Source organism: Wyeomyia smithii, chromosome 3 (genome assembly GCF_029784165.1).
Source record: "Wyeomyia smithii strain HCP4-BCI-WySm-NY-G18 chromosome 3, ASM2978416v1, whole genome shotgun sequence".
Taxonomy (NCBI): domain Eukaryota; kingdom Metazoa; phylum Arthropoda; class Insecta; order Diptera; family Culicidae; genus Wyeomyia; species Wyeomyia smithii.
In genome coordinates this window covers 133247561-133268500 of record NC_073696.1, presented here as the reverse complement: position 1 = coordinate 133268500, position 20940 = coordinate 133247561, and the positions used below count along the sequence as shown (strand labels likewise).

At 37.4% G+C, this 20940-nt stretch overlaps 2 protein-coding genes across 3 annotated transcripts in view; one reads left to right on the top strand and one right to left on the bottom strand.

Moving 5' to 3' along the window:
* Positions 1-2413, bottom strand: part of LOC129731187 (lysosomal-associated transmembrane protein 4B) — a 70771-nt gene extending 68358 nt beyond the window's left edge. The window contains exon 1 of the mRNA XM_055691000.1: positions 2285-2413. The gene's annotated coding sequence lies outside the window, so the exon portion shown is untranslated. The remainder of the gene's footprint in view (positions 1-2284) is intronic.
* Positions 2414-10150: 7737 nt separating this feature from the next.
* LOC129732824 (U4/U6.U5 small nuclear ribonucleoprotein 27 kDa protein) overlaps positions 10151-20940 on the top strand; it is a 49255-nt gene continuing 38465 nt past the window's right edge. Inside the window, exons 1-2 of one of the 2 annotated variants that reach the window (XM_055694105.1) lie at positions 10151-10374; positions 10459-10562. In XM_055694105.1, coding sequence (XP_055550080.1) covers positions 10489-10562 — 74 coding nt within the window. In that variant the 5' untranslated portion in view covers positions 10151-10374; positions 10459-10488. Of the gene's footprint in view, positions 10375-10427; positions 10563-20940 lie in introns of both variants that reach the window. The other variant, XM_055694104.1, reaches the window with a different exon arrangement.

Below are 20940 nucleotides of genomic sequence, written 5' to 3'. Positions count from 1 at the left end.
GAGCGATGTTGACGAACTTGAGTTTCATATAAGACGTGGTTCTACATAACATGTGAATAATATTTTAGATAACAAACAATATATTTTTTCCAAAAAAACCGTTGAACTAAATCTATTTTTCGAAATGGAAAATAAGTTTCTGAGCTGCCAAAAATTTCCTGGCAGTACCGCGTCTCTGTAAATGACATCCTGTATCGTGAACGGTCGCGATTGTAAGTTGAGACCATGAGAGCCATGACAATTGTTGAGCAAAGTTTTGATCTTCCATATTACAAATTTTATAATTCTTTGTATGTTTAACTTTAGTTAGTAAAAAAAAGCAAAGCCTTGGTGCTACATTCCGATTCGGAACTTGACCTTCTGTTTATTCATATACAGACTTTGCAGCCGACTGTTTAGTGTACAGGACAATTGCGGGGCTAGCGCTACGATCCTGATCTCACTGACACTAATAGTCTCTCCCGAGCCGAGACTCGAACCTACGACGACTGGCTTGTTGGGCCAGCATCGTTCCTCGAGACCATCTGGGAGATTTACTTTAGTTAGTACAAATTTCAAAAATCATTCCCCGTTTTCAAACACATTTCTCGCCAAACATGTGAAAAGGGCCCATGTGCCATATGTAAACAAGCTAAAAAAATTTCTCGTTTTTTGATTAATACAAGCGAAATCTGCCCTTACCAATAAGATTTATTGATAAAAAAGTTTATTCTTAATCAAACAATCTTATTTGTACGGGTGAATTAAGCTTGTATTCATTGGAAAACGTGAAATTGTGGCTTGTTTATATATGGCACATGGGCCCTTTTCACATGTTTAGCGAGATTTGTCCCGTTTTTCCCAGAGATAATCTGGTCAGCCTGAATTGCTGATTCAACTATACATAATATCAGTGGCGTCGGGTCCGCCTGTGCAACATGTGCACTGCACAGGTAAGCTATTCCAGCATCCGGGCATATGCAATTATCGAAATATGATAACCTATAAAAACAAGTAAGCGTACTAGCGAAACCCTTCAATTCAAAGCATCGTATACTTTGGTTTGATTTTCTTTTTTCATTTAAGAAGAGAACTTAAATGGATGTTTGGTGCACATGTGACGAAATCAGCCACGCGACGCTTCTGCATAATATAAAATAGCTTCAATTTCAACAAATGTTCTGGAGCAATGTTTGAAAACTATTGATTGGAAACTGGATAATAGTTTAATTTAACACAGTGGCGTAGCGTGACCGGGGGCGGAAAATTTGGGTGTCACCCCTTTTCTCCTGGGTGTCACCCCCACCAGGTTACAGCGAAATCATTTTGTTATAAAAAATTGTGAGAGTTAGAAGATTCGTTTCCAATTGCACTAAATCTACCCATTTTTGAAAAATTGGTTGAGATTATACTCTTAGGAGCAAAATTATATAATTTTCGAGGGTGAGGGTTTCACCGCGACCTCCACCTACCTAATTGATATTTAATCTCACGGATATCACCCTGTTGAAGGTGACACGTATGAAAATTTTCCTCATGGATGTCCCTAGAGGGTGACACCAAGGCCAGACCGCCCCCGCCGCTCCCACCACGCTACGCCAGTGATTTAACATGAGTTAGATTCATGATCCAAATCGTATTTAGATTTTAACATTCTCGCACGCCCTTTACCTTAACTTTTTTCGCTCCTTCTGTTAGTGATTGAAACGTTGGTAAAATTATTGTTGATTTAGGTACTTTCATATTATGTGACATAGATATTTTTCAAAATCTGTATCAGCCAACGTAATTGACATATCAGACGATAAAAATTTTATATTTTATTCGTGCGCTAATAGCAGTATCAAAATAAAAAGCAATTGAACTCTAAATTTGAGAGCTGATATAGAATAAAAGTCTAAGGCAATTGCAGCAGACATTTAAATATGAATTTAGCGACTAATGTATAAAAAATAATCGCAAAAACATATTGAATAATATTCTAATATATTGTTTCATTATCCTAGGGTCACGTTACATTTTACAGAATACATACTTACATCATGGAAATGGCAAATGGTTTAAAATCAAAAATAATGTAAACATACAAAGATTCATTGGGATGTAAAAACAGTTAATGTTTTAGCAAATTATCATTTCATAACTAATGTTTACATTTATTTATCCACGATTTGTTATTGCGCTGTAATACTTTCATGATAAAAAAGCAGGCAATTTATGCAAAAGACAGTGGATTTTAAAATACAACTCGGATGTTTTCTGGATGGAACTATTTAGATAATAATAATCAGAATTTAGAGAATACCTTTAATTAAACACTACACTACAATTTCAATTCAATTCAGCACTGTAAAATGTGAAAAGTTACTCTATTTTTTTTTATAAGAAATACTCAGAGCAAGAGAAGTGCGTAAGAAAAATCTATTGAGAACAATACACTCAAAAAAATTTCATGGCAAGATTGCGTAAAAATCTATTGAAATGTTATGTGATTACAAGGGGCAAGACAGTGAAAAAATTTGAGTTTTTCCGAGTTTATCTGAAAAACTGAAAAATAAAGAGCAAATCTGAGTAATTCTTGGGTCTTTGAAAATCCATGTAGGAGTATGAGGTGGGACCATCATCATCATAATCATCCTTAAACATTTTTCCCACCGCAATATACATTTTGCACACTTAATTTATCTCTGCAAACTTCCCAACAGCTGATGTAGCTCGGTGAAATTTCTAACAAATGTCAGCAATATGTTTCGACGAACATTCAGCAAATATATCGATCTACTGTAAATCAGCAGGTATTAAATTTCGTTTGCCGAAGTTCTTGGAAATTCTGCCGAAAACTTGTAGAACATTTCGCTGAATTTATCAGCTGTTAAGTTCTCGGCAATAAAATCTAAGTGTGCGGTTTATCATTCACATGATCTTTTACTGAAAGTTGAACATACATAAGACATACGTAACACTCAGGAAGAAATCTTCCAAAAAAGTTAGTACAAAATAAACTACTCGAATGGTACCAAGCTGGAAGGGAGAAACGAATACTACACTCAAAACAGAGAACACCTTACCTGGTTACGTAATCCGTAAAAGGCCCTGTTTGCGGCTGCTATCCGCCTCTTTATCTCACGGCTAGCCTTGTTGTCACATGTCACTAATATTCCCAGGTAAATAAATTTGTCGACTACTTCAAATGTTTCCCCATCTAGCACCACCGCAGCACCAACCTCCGACGGACTACCACGCACTCTGCCAGCCACCATGTATTTCGTTTTGGCAGAGTTTATGACAAGCCCTAATCTCGCAGCTTCCCTCCTGAGAGGTCCGAAGGCCTCTTCCACAGCTCTACGGTTGATACCAATGATGTCGATATCGTCCGCAAAACCGAAAAGCATGTGCGACTTCGTAATGATGGTGCCGCTTCCTTGCACACCAGCCCTCCGTATAGCACCTTCCAATGCGATGTTGAACAATAAGTTCGACAGCCCGTCACCCTGTTTAAAACCATCTAACGTCACGAACGAGTCCGATATCTCACCGGCTATCCTGACGCTTGATGTAGAACCTTCAAGGGTGGCACGTATCAGCCTAATCAGCTTTGTTGGGAAGCCATGTTCGATCATAATCTGCCATAACTCATTTCTCTTAACTGAATCGTACGCTGCCCTGAAGTCTATGAACAGATGGTGCGTCTGCAAGTTGAATTCTCGAAATTCATCGAGGATTTGTCGCAACGGCCTCAGTCTGTGGAACAGGATGCGGGAGAGAATTTTGTACACGGTATTGAGAAGCGTTATGTCCCGATAATTGCTACAGTCCAGGCGATGACCTTTTTTGTAAATCGGGCATATGAGACCCTCCAACCAGTCCGAGAGCGATTTTTCATCAGACCACACACTCAACATGATCCGATGGATGGCACGATACAGCTGTTCGCTCCTGACTTTGAAGAGTTCGGCGAGAATGCCGTCCTTCCCGGCTGCCTTGCAGTTTCTCAGCTCTTTTACTGCTTTCTTCACCTCATCCATGGATGGTGGATCCACAGCTTGACCATCATTCTCAATAGTCATCCTGCTCCTTTCGACTCCACTGTTTCCCTCACCGTTCAACAGCACACTGAAGTGTTCCTTCCAACACCTGGCCACCTCTGTTCTATCGGTTATCAGGTTCCCCTCCCTATCGTTGCACATGTCAGGGGCTGACACGTTTCGATTCCTGATTCCGTTGACCTTCTTGTAGAAGCTCCTCGCATCGTGCCTGGAGAAGCAACCTTCCGCCTCCACAAGAATACGCTCCCGATGCTGTCGTTTCTTCCGGTGATAGAGTCTTTATTCAGCGGCTCTAGCATCTCGATATCCAATTTTCCAATTAGAACGAAACCGACTCCTCTTTCTGCTTTCACGCCGCCGCTATAGTAGATGTGTAGTATTTAATTAATTTCGTAGTATTTAATATTCGGTATGCTGCCTTACTAGGGCTGCGAAACCTACTCTCGCGACGGGGCTGCCGTCTTTGATATAGCTGGCGAGACACCGCGTTTCATGATTCAGCCGCCCGCTCGGGATCAGACGTTGTTGTATGCCGCCCCTAACATGGGGAAACAGCCGCGTACGTTCCCCCTTCCCAGTCCAGCATACGACCAAAGTTTCCACCGGGGATGCTTACCCGATCTCCACTAAGGTTACTCGTATCCCGGTTGGCACCACGTGGAGGTTGGGATACCATTTTGTCTACCCCCTGTATAAATCAGGACACTTTTTTTCGGCGCAACAATTTCGTTGATTTGAAACTACAATTGAACCGAGTTGAGCCGATTTTAGTGGAACTAAAAATTGTTTGTTGGGTAACAGATACTTTAAACGCAAACAGTTCCAAGCTAAACTAAACAATTACCAGAGAACTACCAATAGACTGACGCTATGCATGTCCAGTCCGTCCTATTACAAGAGTTAGCAAGCCAAAGAAAATGCAATTTACAATTTCGTTTCATCGCTTTTTTTGAGATGGGGCAAAAAGTTTTGATATTTTTTTGAAGTTCTGCAGTACTAAGTTTTTGAATTTATCTGTCTTAGGAAACTAAAAACTATAAATACCTAGTTAGCTACCATTTTTGCTCAGAAACTTAGTGACACCCGGGGCGAACCTTCACACCACCCCCAACAATGCTAAATCTTATCGTATAACAGCACCCAACAAACACCTAGCAGCAGAAGCCACTCCGGGGGAAGGGTAGGTCAGGTCTCCTCCAGTAACCAGCCCCACTGACTTGCTCACCCTTATAATATCGATAATTATCGTTAACATCAGAAAATTAACGATAATATCGATGCCTGGAATTTATCGATATTATCGATGAGTATTGATAAGTTCCCCATTACTACAATCACGCTCGTCAAATTTAACTCTAAACTGAGTGAGATGTCACTCACTTTCGTTAAAAGTGAACCTACTCTGAACCTAAGGGGAGACATCTAGCTTCTTACTTTTCTTACTCACCCACCTCGATGATCCCTGTTCTATTTTTCGTGAGTGATGCCATTCACTCGGAAAATACTTGAATGTTCTTATTGCTTTTTATCAGCATTATGCACAATTCCTCCTGCAGGCGATAGTTTTACTGTCTGAGGGTTACCGGAGAATCTGCATCTTTAATAACCTTAAAATCAAATGTGTCATCCATCAATGATTATGATTCATGCATTGACCCATCTGAATTGTACTCTCCGCTTACGCAATATGTCTCAACAGGTATGTTTTAAACTTAATCCAGAACGAAATCAAAAGCAGAAATAAGCTTACTCTATTCACTTCCGACATTGAGCAGCGGTATGCTGTTCTTATGCTTCACGCAAAGCCGTATTAACTCCTTGCGCACTTTTAGATCTTTGGGTAATTGATATAAGTGAGGATCCAAGTCGATCTCTTACTACACCCGTATTTGTACGCTTTGTACTTCATTTTGAATGTTAATTTGAAAATATTTTAGATTATAACAGGTGACATCATAAAAAAAACATAAATCAAAACAACGAAACATGTTGTTTAGCAACGCTGTCAGCAAGCCTGATGATAAATTTTAACGCTTTCGGGTTTTACAATTTCAACCAATCAGCGAGTGGTTCCCAAAGTGGATGCAAATCTATACCCAGTTGTCTCCCCTTAGCTCTGAACAGAGTTTTTATGATATTACTCATTTATGGGTAGAGTCACCATATGTCAGAAATTGAGTAGGAATTACCCTCATCTAAGAAAACCGCTTTGAAATGAAACTGAGTAAAAGCTACTCAGTTTGCTCGTTTCGACTTTTGATCCCGTTGATGAATGAAACTGCCAGAGGATTGTTGCATACAATTATAACAAAATCACAAGTTTTTTTTATATCTTTGTATTTTCATATACATATATGTAATAAAAAAACAAACCTTATTAAATCGTTAGTGTATTTTCTGCCTTTAGCAGCTTCATTAAAAACCGCAGCAATACGATTCACTGTTACCCGGGAACTGTGACTTCAGGTTTTAAATAGTACACATGCCAAAAAATCCATAATCATTTTCATATCTGGAGGAACTCTAATACACAAATAAAAAACACTTTTTTCAAACAACAATACAACACGTTTTAGTTTAGTTTATTCACAAAACGTTTTTCCAAACACCACCTCTTTTTTAGCGAAACGTTTTTAAATGTTTTCAATACCACTCAAAAAAAGAGTAAAGCAGAAAATTATGACAATCTGAGTAACTGTTACTCAGTTCGGTAAACGAAACTTACTCAATGTTTGACGTTTTAATAGACAATGTGAAACTGAGTTAAAGTTGCTCAATTTAGAGTAAAATTAAAGGAGCGTGTTTGGCATTCCTATTGGCTCTGACACAAGTAAAAGAAATATTTAAGGCTGTTCGCACCTACGCGAATTCTCATATGCAATTGTCAATTTTTGTGAGAAAACAAAAGCAAAAATATTTCCCTCCTTAATCTGCGCAAGTAAAAACCAAACCAGTATCAACAGAGTCGTCAGGGCCAACACCGAGTAACAGTGAATGACGTTGATCTCATGTCCTGGGCTCAAATTAATTTGTGCCCGCTGTCAGCTATAAGATAAATATGTATGAAAAGAAGCGGTGATATGCTATCTCGTTTTTATATATGTTGAGATGTTAGCCCTTGAAACATGGCGTGATACCAAACAGAGTCTATGTTTATAATAAGAGTCCCGCAAAGATGAAACCAAAGGAACCAAATCAGTGTCAAACGAGGGTACCAATCGAACAATGTAAATAAACAAGGTGATAATGTTAGGAGTGGATGAAAAGTGTTGTAATTGAGCGTAATAAAGAATATGTGTTTTTCCGAAGTTTTACTTACACATTTCAATCCAACATTAAACCTGTACACTGGTTCCTTAAATTTAACAAAACATTACCGGTGTAATCTTTCAAAACTGTGTACCTTGTGAAGAATTTCAAAAAATGATATTCGCTTATGCATGGTGAAAAACAGAACTGTATAGTTCTTGGCAACAAACGGCACAAAAACTGTGTTGCCGAAACGATAGATTTTCTCTTCGCGCGACTCTATATACACATAGACTCCTGATACCAAAGGGGTGTTTTAACCAGAGCCTAATATAGAGTCGCGCAAAGAGAAAATCCATCGTTTCGGCAACACAGTTTTTGTGCCGTTTGTTGCCAAAAACTATACACGCTCACTCTGGATAACCCAAAACTGAGTCAAAACTTAATCAGTTTCGCTATAACCGTATGTACTCAAAATTGAGTTGAAGTTATTTACTCATTTTTGAGTACCACCGAATGTTATAAAAATTGAGTGAATATTACCCATATTATACCTGATGCGCAATGCGTAAAAGTTACTCATTTTCGACTCAAAAGTGAGTACTTTAAGCTTCAATGAGGGAATTTCGGAAAAATTATCATTATTGACTCGATATTAATATATTTTGCCTTTTTAATGAATTTTATTTTAAAAAGGCTTATTTCGAGAAATTTACCTTTGTTCGCCGGGACACGGGAGATCTTTGAATTCATTCGCCGTATATCCAACCAACGAGTTCTGGTGAAAAAGAAAAATTGGCATTAGTTGCAGTCAATTATTTCAAATTATGAATTACCTACCGATAACAACGAATTTCTAACATTTCTATTTCTTCCTTTTTTCTGACGGTTTGCTTGGTTTGCTGTTTGCTTTTAATTGCAACCAGTTAGGGTAACGGGGGTATTTTGGCCCACCCGGTAACATTTTACGCATTTTATCTGATAAATTCAATGCATATTAGAAAACTATGCGTGCAACATTGAACAACACACCTAAGAATTATACTACGCTATAATTTTCGGCGAAAAACTGGCTCTGAGTAGTGTTATTTTGGAATTAGTTCATACATATTTAAAGTCATGGCTGAGCCAACCCAAAGTCGAAAGGGAGTGGTAATATACAAGTCAACGTCCGGAAGCTATTGTAACAAATATGTATGCTTTTGAAACAATTCGTTGTTGTAGTAACATCAATAAAATGTCATAGAAACAGTTTGTATACTCTAATATGTTGGAAAAAGTTGAAAAAGTGGTTTAACGCATGGCCGAAATATGTTTGCCCCTTTCTGAAGCAAACATATTTTGGCCATGCCAAGTTTTGACATCTCCCTTGATTCCCGTTCGGCCGTTGCACGTGAACAAAGAAGCAGCTTGTGACAATTTACAGGTAATTACTTCTTAATTTGTCACATTTAACGATATGTAATTGGATGAGAATGCCTGTCGAACCGCTAAAAGCCAAATCATTTCATTTTTAGATGCCTAAAATTTACAAAAATTCACAGCAGAAGGATGTTCTCCTCAAACCTACTATTTTTGCTCTTAAAATACCGATGATGATCTTAAATATAATTAGTCCGTACTATTTCAATACACGTCTGAAGATATAAAGGTGGGCCAACGTAAAAATTTGGTGGACCAAAATATGTTTTTAGTACTTCGTAGAAATTTTGATATTTCTAGGATGTTTTTCAATGTATTGCATTGTTGAACGGTGTATATTAAAATAGACACTTAGCTTTTAACAATGGTATAATAGAGTAGGTATTTATGTTGAAAAATTTTGTTTGTTTTTAATGAACTGTGCGAACACTTCCCAAAGCTGGCCAAAATACCCCCGTTACCCTACCCAAATTTGAGAAAATTTGCCGCCATGATCAATTTAATTCTACTCATTTTTTGACGTCTTCGAACAACTGAAAAAAACGATTCAAATTCAACTCAGCCGCTGAGTAGCCCAGAGTGAGCGTGTACAGTTCTGTTTTTTACCATGCATAAGCGAATATAATTTTTTTGAAATTCTTCACATGGTACACAGTTTAGAAAGATAACACCGGTGATGCTTTGTTAAATTTAACTGAACCAATGTACAGGTTTAATATTGGATTCAAAATGTGTAGTAAAACTTCGGAATTACAACACTTTTACAACAACACTTTTCATACACACCGAAAAATAAAACCACCCAAATATGCGTATTTTTGACGCAAATCAACCCTTCTGCGCGGGAAGGTACTTATAGGTGAAAGTGATTTACTTACTTTAGGGTACCTGCACGTAAGTCATCATTTTCCATACAAATTTTTACCCAAAATTAAATATTCCCATTTTATTGAGCTGTTGCGTTGTTTTCACCAATTTTCATGCGCATTATTTACCTAAACCAGTGAAAACATCGAGCCTTTGGCATCCCTATACCGAGTAACAGTGAATGACAATGAACTCATGTCCATGGGCTCAAATTAATTTGTGCCCGCTGTCAGCAGTACGATAAAGATGTATGAAAAGAAGCGGTGATATGCTATCTCGTTTTTACATATATTGAGATGTTAGCTCTTGAAACATGGCGTGATGCCAAAGGGGTGGAAAACATTCAGTTGTACGTAAATTTACGTTGTTTTTACGTGTTCGCTTGGTAATATTTTCTTTGTGTGCACTCCTAACATTATCACCTTGTTTATTTACATTGTTTGATTGGTACCCTCGTTTGACACTGATTTGGTTCCTTTGGTTTCATCTTTGCGCAACTCTATATTATAAACATAGACTGTTGAAGACATATTTTCTCGAACCGTGAAAACATTTCAAAATATGACCTGGCATCCCTGCCTAATGCTAAGTATGTACAATTTTTATTTGAGCTGAGTTTCAAGTTGCATTTGCTGTCCCAGAGAATATTTTTTCTTTACAATTTAGTTTCATACATTGTAATTCAATTTTCACGACTTCTCGACTTTGTTTTTGTTTGACAGGGGCAATAAGCAACCTATTTCATACGTTTTGAACGCGTAGTTATATTTTCGAATGGTTCACCGGCTTCGACACTTGAGCCTTAATATCTGTAAGTACATAATATAATTGTGTAAATTGAAGTATTTTCAAATTATTTTGCAGGCTTGTTGATTTTGATACCGCTTGTAAGCAGTTTGTAAAAAAAATACTACAGGGTAAAAAAATGCCGTCGCCACCAAGAAGAAAAGCACACAGAGAAAAACGGCGGGATCGTGAAAGAAATCGTTCTGTTGGAAGGTAAGGTATATAAAAGCTTTTATTTTGGTATGTACAGATAAAACATGTGAAGTGTCTTAGCTAAAATCGATACTTCCTTCAAAAATGAATCTTTTTGATAGAAAATTTTGCAGTTGATGTTATGTGGTTATTCGATATGCATTCTTTATTTAGAAGAAAAATGATGAGAGTATTAGGAAATTACTTGACAGGTCACTTTATACGTTATGATATATCGGTTGTGTTACTTTTCCCTGAAACCCATTTCCCGCGTTTCAAAGAGGGTTTCGCAGAAGTAAAAACATGTAAAGTTTCAAAAAATGATTCACCACACCTTTTCAAATCAAAAGTGGCTGAACATATTTTTAACGAGGAACATCAACTAACTTCGGACTAACTTTCCACTAACTTCGGACTAACTTTCGGATTCATCTGCTTTGCCCCGTTAATGATTTATGTAAGTTCGACGTAGCTGAAAGTTTAGAAATTTATAGGCAACACTCATCCACGCTTCTCAACACAGACGTAGGTAACCTTCCTTCATGGCTATTCAATCTTCTCCCCAAAAACCCTAGCCATAAACAACCGACCGCATAATTCACTACCTAACTTCAATTAAGAAGGGTTAATTTCATTTTCTACCTACAAATAAAAAAAACTCCATATAAGCACTGATGATGGTTTTATGTAGCAACCGAAATACGTATCTGTAATATAGTAGTAATATTTTCAATGTTTACTTCTCAAATTTCTAGTAGAGTTGAATGGAAACATATTCTTTTTTTTCTGATTTCGTATCTCATTCTTCTAAGACGCTCAAGAAAATATTTTTAAATCTTTGGAGAGGTGAGGACAAGCAAGTTTGCTGCTGTGATTAATGTATCTGGTAGAGTACCTGTGGCGTACAGTACATAGTAGAGTACATAGTGGCGTCATGTCATCCAAGGTAACACTGAACATCCTTTTTCTTTTCTCCGCACGAATATAATTCGCTCTGACGGAGTTACGGTGCAATTTGTTCACTCTATGAGCAGGGTTGCCACATTTAAATCTGTATTTTTCTTTGAAAAAATCTGAGCATCTGTATCTGGATCAAAAATATCTGTAAAAAATCTGTAGGTATTGTCTAAACATAAAGAACTTTGCACTTTTCAAGTTTTTATGGTACATATTCAAAGTCCATTTCTGAGCTGAAACGTGCAAGGAATTGAAAATATATTCAATTCGCTCAAGATTTTATGCATTCAATTTGGAGTGTCCATAAAAATTTATGTCAATTTGAAAAATCTGTAAATCTGTACTTTTTGACGAAATTCTGTATATACAGATTCTGTAACGATACTCCGGCCCAAAAATCTGTAAAATACAGAATAATCTGTATATGTGGCATCCCTGTCTATGAGTGCAGAGGATAGGAATTTCTTCAAGGGTGAATGTGATAGCAACCATTTTGGTAGTTCTCCCTAAAATTCGCTTACGGACAGTTCAATGTGTGTGAAGGTATAATGATGGGAAACTTATCGATACTTATCGATAAGATCGATAAATGATGGTCATCGATATTATCGTTAATTTTTTGACGTTAACGATAATTATCGATATTATAAGGGTGAGCACAAGTCAGTGCGGCTGGTTACTGGAGGAGACCCAAAAGAAGGAGACCTCACCTACCCTGCTGTTATTCGACAAGATTTAGCATTGTTGTGGGGTGGTGTAAAGGTTCGCCCCGGGTCATTTCCAGTGACCCTTGGTCACGTCCAGTTCTTAAGTAATACTAGGAAACTAGGACAGTTTTCCAGTAAAATGAAACCTGTTTTGTCAGAATTGATTCATTTTTCGTGAAGTTTTGGCCATTTAAAAATTGACAGAATTTTGCCTGCTTCAATTATTTCCCTTATTATACATCCTTCAAAATGAACTTCGGCTTGAAACTACTCCGTAGAAAGCACTCCCGGCATAAAACCCGATGACTTTTCAAAACAAACTGTTTCACTCGTCCGGTTGTTTGAATTTTCATTCGCAGTATCGTAAGATTTGTCATTCAAGGCCTTAACACAATGGATACGTTGCGGCTGCGTTTGCGGCAATTTGACAGTTAGCCCATACATTTACTGTCACATTGACATCAACGCAACGCAAACGTATCCATTCTGTTTGGGCCATCTCTGTCTCTGTTTTTAACAAATTTATATAGTAAAATTGCATTTGTCGAATAACGTTTCATCACCATCTGAAAATTTTTTTTTACCGCAAACGTTAGCTGTCAAATTATCGATACTTATCGATAATATCGATAAAAGCCTCGGAATTATCGATTGTTATCGATGTCCGTTTTGGGCGATATTTCCCATCACTAGTGAAGGAGATGATTTAATTCAGTCAGGACGAATAGGTTGTTTGCTAGAGTGGAATGACACTGACAGATAATTTTTGTTCCAATTTTGAGAGTGTCTGAATACAGGCACACTGTATAAAGGCACTCTAGTATTTGGTTGCAAGCTTCGCAACCAGAAATGCCAGAAATATTTCGTGTAACTCCGTAGATTCTACGGATATCTATGGATTTTTTCTTTTTGGAAAATCGACGGTGAACGAAATAATTTTATTGTCATTAGCATATTTTTGCCTTTCTCCTAGAAAGGTCACTGCAATCACTGCAAAAACTAAAGGTATAAAAGTGCTCCAAAGGGCCGAATGTCGTATATCACCCGACTCAGTTCGACGAGCTAAGCATTTTCTGTATGTGTGTGTCCCAAATGAACGGGCTACCTAAAAACCCTTAACTTTCGAATTTCATAAAGATTGGACATGTGGTTTAAAAGTTATGAAAAGAAACGTGTTCTTGAGACTATTTAATCTCACTCATGTTTCTCAGATATGGCTGGACCGATTTTCATAAAATCGGTGTCAAATGGGAGGTCTAGTTGCCCCATAGGACCCTATTGATTTGTTTTGCAAACGGACTATTACTTTGCCTGTTATGTTTAAAATGTGAAATCCAGCTATGAAAAGAAAAATATTCACAAGACTACTTAAACTCATTCACTTTTCTCAGAGATGGTTGAACCGATTTTCAAAAAATTAGTGTCAAATGAGAGGTGCCTCATAACACCCTATTGAATTTCACTGTAATCGGTTTGTAACTTCGTATGTAATGTATCGAAATGTGAAAACCACGAAACTTTATTATCTCAGAAACTACACAACCGATTTGAACAATATTGATGGAGGATGAACGGGCTAGTTGGGGGTTAACTGATGAATTATGATGGTTTCATAATTCGGGTGCTCTACATATACGTTCCCATTTCATTTGATTATAATCGAATGCTTAACAACCGTTATGTATTAAATTGTTAAAACAACGAAACCCGATCTGTCAAAAACACCAGAATTATAACAAATTTTGATATTTTGTTACGAACTTTTTGTATCAACTTGTGTTCAAAACTTGGTCTCGTTAATAATTAAAATATCGAAATTCCTATCAAAATTACTTACTGAATATTACAAATTATAGCATGTTTTGTAAGGTTTTAGGCAGAAAAAAATCAGAATTAGTTAGAATGTACAACATTTTGTTAATTTAATAACAAATTTTGTTATAAATATGCTTTAAAAACACACTTTTGAACATTCAAGTGCAAGATGAACTGAATTTGATATAATTATGTACTTTTTATCATTCCGGTATAACAAGAATATTACAGGCTTTGTTATTTCTATCAGGTTGATATATATTTTTGTTACCCGTTTGTTATAGTCGTTTGATCGGGAAGCCTATTATCTCAAAGATTACACGACTTATTTAACATAACTAGTGTCATACGAACGAGTTATCTCCTAAACTTACAAATAACTAACTTCATAAAAACTTGATATGTGGTTCAAAAGTTATGGAACGAAAAGAAATTCAAAAACTATTTAAAACTATACCTAATTTGATCAATATATATGGCCTCAACATGATTTAAATGTGGTATCGTAATATTTGAACGTTCCCGGTATCGATCGTGATTAAATTGTTCGATATTAAGAGTCCTTTCTTTTATTTCGCTATTTCTTAAGCACTAACATTACGTCAAATTTCATATTTTATACTTCAATTACAACATCAATATTTTAGAACCCAAAGAGTGAATATACTTTTATTGGATTCAAGCGTCCATGTAAATCTATTTTTACAAATAATAAATTTGAATGAGAAAGGCTGGGTCTGACCGCTAGGTGGATATATTTAGGTTTTAAATGGGAGTTAATTGCGGGAAAATTCCCTTAAAATTTATTGAGTATATTCATCCCGGAATAGCAAACTGAAAACATTCGTAGTTTTTTTTTTCTAAAATCCGTAGATTTTAACTACGGATCCCTATATCAGTAGAAGTGAAACAAATCCGTAGATCAGCCGAGAAATCTGTAGATCTGACCGACCCGTTAGCAACAATAATACCAAATTGTTGTATGGAACATGTTACACGTTACAAATCGCATAAATCAGATTTAAATTACAATTTTCTAGCTCTTATTTCTGCGCTTATGCCCCAGACGCAGCAGCAGCATCAACGCTTTGTTTGACCTGAAGTTGTCATATTAGGAATCTGATGAAAAATGTCAATGGTGGGGAGCCCATCCAGGAGACCTTTTAAGGCTTTACAAAACAACGATATACCATGAGTATGGAGGTTTTAGCTGGGGTTCTTCAGTTGAAAGATCGCTTCTGTAGCCTATTAAAAATTAGGTCCTGAATCGGTCGGTAATTGAAAATTTGTTAGAAATTAGTCGAACTTAGTTTTCAATTTCTTAGTTTTCAGTTCCATTTGAATCACATGTTCAAAAATATCAAGATGAAACGATGTTGAAACCACAAATGGCCGACTTCGAGCCACCACCTCGAATTTTTAAAGGCACAAGGCTCGGTAATAGTTAACCCTATCCCCGCGGAGAGAAATCAGTTCTAGCATCGAAAAATGACATTCAAACTCTTATTACTCAGCAACCGCATTCATAATTGGCACAAATTATATTGCATGTTGAAGATAAATCTGGGGTGGCATTGCGTAGCTCGATTCGAACGATTCTCGCTATTTTCGAGTAGGTCACATACTGCCAGTTATGCTTTAAGCTTAAAAGGAGCTGTCATTGTCATTTGTCCTGCGGCTCATCTAACCCGCAAAGTCGAAAAAAAATACGAAAAACAAAACATAGCGCCCCCCAGCGATCATTTAGTTTTATTCGAGTTTCTCGAAACGAAATGCGCAATGTCACCCCTGTTTTCTAACTGCTTAGAATATTTTCATCGTTAGAAATTTCAAGTATAGTTGTTAAAGTGTTATCAAAGTTTATATGTCAGGTGATGTCATATGGCATCACCTGCGGGGAATGAGTTAATACAAACATTAAATAGTGTTTTCACAGGGAACGCATTATTATTTCCGAGTCTCGTGCTTTTGAAAATTCGAAGTGATGGCTCGACTTCAAGTAACATTTGTGCAATTTGTGGCTTCAACACCGTTTCATCGCAATTCTTTTTCGTTAATTCCAAAACGTGTCAGCTAACAACACTGATAGAACAGACATGTAAACAGGACCAGACAACACTTAAGCCGTTACTTTAAGAGAGCTTCGTAGCCGCAAGGTTACAGAGTTCGCTTTGATAAGCGAGTGGTCGTGGGTTCGAATCTTAGTAGAATCAGACTATTTGGTTGCCAAAGGACTTTAACATGGGTTCATTCTCAGGCTCTCTACTACATACCCTTCCTTCAAGCTGAATTCTATGGTACCCTTGCTGACTTTCATCCTAACAAAAAAGTCCCTTTTATAATAAAACTGTTCTGCGTAACGTATAATAGTTCTCTTCAGGGAATTGTAATTATGACGCGGTCTTGGCTGGAGGAACGAGGTTTCGATACGACTCCCTCCTATTGACAAAAGTATAAGTCCTACTTATAATAAACCTGACCAGAGGTGAAGCATGAGTACCTCTTCAGGGAATTGTGATTGTGACGCGGTGTTGGTAGGAGGAACGAGGTTCGATAAGACTCCTTCCTCTTGACAAAATAAGTCCTTATAATAAAACTGATTTCAGAAATATTTACCCTCTACAGGGAATTGTAATTGGCGATATTGGCACGAGGAACGAGGTTTCGATAAGACTCCTTCCTCTTGACATAATAAGTTCCTCTTAGAATAAACCTGGCCAGAGAGGAACGTTAGGTGTAGCCTCAGTTCAGGGAATTGTAATTTGGCGATATTAGTAGGATAGAAAAGAGGCTCGGTATAGTACAGCAGTAAGCTTGAAATGAAAGGGTAAACTCTCACACACAAGCACGAATATAAAAAATAAAAAAAAGCGTATCATTCACTTCAATAGTGATACTGCCAATGATATGAAGTGCGGTATACAGAAAACACCTGGGCAATATCACAATAGATCAAAATGTCTCTGGTCGCAGTAATGAGTCCACACAGAGAAAAAAAAGCCATTACTTTTACTAACTTTCCTTCACCTTGTTGGCTAACGGACCGTTTACCGGTCTAGGGCCGAACGAATTAGAGATGTCCAGCTTCTTCTGTCTTGGGCAGCCGTTCACTAGTCTTCTCGTACACCAGCAGATCGTGCATCTTCTTCCACCGCGTGCGAGGCCTACCCCGGAGTCGACGGCCTCTTCCTGGTTCTCTACTGAAGATAGTTTTGGCGGCTCTCTTGTCAGGAATTCTGGCTACATGCCCAGCCTACTGAAGTCTGTCCGCTGTACTGCCCCTGTTTACATAGTTGACGTAACAACCAACACCATCATTGTGAGAAAAACGCGTTTTTGATATTCTTTAACCCAAATAATTATATTGAGATACAAATTCAACAAAATAGTCTGTCAATTTTATGAATAGAGGCCCCATGAATTATACGAGTTTCCCCATGGTAATTAAACTAGAAAAACCGCTACGCCAGTTTATGCGAATAAACATGCATTTTTCTCGCAGATTGTTCGCATAGCTTGGCGTAAAAACTCGACTACTTCCTACTCTGCCTCGCAGTTGAATTAGTTTTATCAATCGTGTTTCGGTCAAACGTCAGTTATTGTCTGTCGGCAGTTTCAGTTGGACAAATACGCACAAACACACATACAAACCCACACACATACATACACAAAAACTTACATTTACGCTAAGGTGGGTAATCGTTACAAGAAAAAATGCAAACTTGACAGCACAGGGCCAGAACAAACTTTTTTTTGTTCAATTTAGGCCCCAAGACAATGCTAAACCTGCCGAATATGGATTACTCGTGTCAAGATTGTTAAGGGCCCCAAATAGAACCATAAAAAACGTCTGGCAAATCGATTAAATTCACCCACCGTAATATACACACACGTTTTAATCATTTCATCTGATGCAAATATCCACTAGTAGGGGGAAAGGACACGGTGACTTTAGACATTCCTGAGACTGAGTGTTTATAAAAATATTAATATACAATACAAGAATTCAGTCCCTTTTCCCCTTTTCTTCTTTCCATGGAATATTTATCGAATTAAACGACTTAACTTAGACAAACAGACAGTGGTTAGACAGCCGAGTAAAACGACTTAACATAGACAATTGCACCTTGTATGGAGTGACGCCGGTTTTTGCAACCAATTGGCAGTTACGCCAAAATGATTTACCAATATTTCTCAAAAGTTTCAGAACAAAATATTTTTCTTTTCATTTGTAGTGTATGTATCTTAGGGAAAGGAAGCTGAATCAACGAAAAAGTGCATTTTGGTCATTTTGGCTCTTACTTCAACTATGTAAACAGGGGCAGTGTATTACCTTCACTATATCAGCATGTTTGTATACCTGGTACATCTCGTGATTCATGTGCCTGCGCCACACTCCATCTTCCAATTTACAGCCAAGTATCGATCGCAGAACCACAGACAAACAGACGTGTCTCTTCGAAAAAAAATCTTCGTCCTTATTCGAAACATTACACTTATGCGCCACCATGTGAGCTTATTGCCTACTAACTTATTTTCGTAAAACGGTTTTTGTCTTTGCTAATGGGTGTGCACGCTTGCTCAAGTCAACACCAGCGGCAATACGGGCGGGTTTTGTTTTTGGTAACGAATGTACACGCTTGTTCATAGCGACACTATTGGCATCATTGCCCACTAAGCCAATTTTCAACATAATCGTTATTTTTCTGGTCGATGAAATCGTCATCGAGTGGCACGTCTGTTTGTCTGTGGCAGAATTTCAAAAACTCCGTGCACTCGTCGATCAGCTTCCTTCAGCGTCCATGCTTCGTATCCGTAAAGGGCCACCGGGTGTATCAGTGTCCTATAAAGCGCTAGTTTTGTGCGAGTTCGTAGAAGGACCTGTTCGCAGCTGCAACTCGTCGTTTCACTTCACGGCTCATATCGTTCTCACATGTCACAAGCGTACCAAGATAAACGAATTCGTTAACTACTTCAAATCGTTACCCATCTATCTCCACCTCAGCACCAACACCACGAGAACTCCCACGCTCCCTGCCAGCTACTTCATGCTTCGTTTTGGTAGAATTAATGACAAGTCCTTTTCTCGTTGCTTCTCTCTTAAAAGGCACGAAGGCCTTCTCCACAGCCCTACGGTCGATACCGATGATATCGATGTCGTCCGCAAAACCAAGAAGCATGTGAGATTTCGTGATGATCGTACTGTTTCTTTCCACGTTTGCTCTTCGTACTGCACCTTCAAGGGCGATGTTGAATAGTAAGTTAGAGAGCGCATCCCCTTGCTTCAATCCATCTAACGTTACGAACGCGACTGATGTCTCGCCAGCTATCCGCACGCATGATTTTGATCCCTCCAGCGTCATACGCATAAGCCTAATTAGTTTCGTCGGGAAACCGTGTTCCAGCATTATCTGCAACATCTCGTTTCTTTTAACTGAATCGTAAGCAAAGCAAAAGCAAAACCTTGGTGCTACGTTCCGATTCGGAACTCGACCTTCTGTTTATTTTTACAGACTTTGCAGGCAACTGTTTTAGTGTACAGATCAATTGTGGGGTTAGCGCTACGATCCTACTGACACTAACAGTCTCTCCCGAGCCTAGACTCGAACCTACGACGACTGGCTTGTTAGGCCAGCATCGTACCTCGAGACCATCTGGGAGATTTCACTGAATCGTATGCTGCCTTAAAATGTGAAAATTGATGATGGGTATGAGCAAAATCATTTCAAATGATCTGGAAATGAGCGAAAATTTAATCGACCATTTTTGATTTGAATGAAACTTTGCAAACGCTTAGCAAACTGAGCATTTTTCACAGATGGAGAGATTTTTTACACCCATGAGTTACATTCTGAAAGGACATATGCCTTTTGGCATAGGTTTTATTCGAAGCATTGTAGCCCAGAAATCGTTGGTTGTATAGAAAAACTGTCTGAGAATGAGTTGTAGGGAATTAAAAATGCATCATAAAAAATATACACTGTACAAAAAAAAATTTGACTAAAAAAATTAAAAATAAACATTAGATTTCTATTTTAAAAAAAGAGTTGATTTTTTTTATTTTTTTAACTTGACGTTAATACGCAACTTTAAAAAAAATTCCAGGATGGAGAAATGAAAAACAATTTTTTTATGGTAAATGAATTTATTTTATAAAAATTCGAATTCAAACATTTTTCAAAATATTTGTATTCTGATGATTTTAAAAGATGCAGAGAGTCATTTTGAATCGAAAAGCTCTTGGTATTTAACATTCTAAAGGCATCGGTTTTCGAGTTATTTCTAATTTAAGTTCGAGAAATTATAATTATTTAGGAAAATACACGTTTTTCTTAATTTGTCCGTGGTTTTCCAGCAAAAACCATACGTTCATTGAAATGCTTGATCAAAAATATAAAATTCATTCTTTGACAACAAGACGATTGGGTGAACGGTTCTCAAGAAGAGGATTATCTTAGGAACAAATTTTTATTATAACATAGATACTTTACAGAACTAGTTTTACCTTATATTTTATATACATCATAAGTAAATGATTCGTCATCTTTTGAAAACAGCTTCGTTTGTATCCCTTTTTTCTGAAATCGGAACAAAAGAGTGATACTTTTGTGTGGCAGCTATTATTATAGATTTTTTGAAAATATTGCTCCATTCTGTTACTCCTTGTTCATATTCTTCATATGATACCCAACTAAATGACATTTTTGATGAATTTTTATTACTTTTCTGATTAGACCAATCATACAATTCTTTTGCGCTTGTAATGGGATGTTCATGTTCTTTAGCTTAACTTGCATTTCTTGCCATTCGTTTTAATATGCCACCAATTGCAAAATGCCACTCTGCATCGACGTTATATTTTGTTTTGAAATCTTTCTATTTTTGTATTGTGAGGCAGCTCCATCAGACATAAATATCGC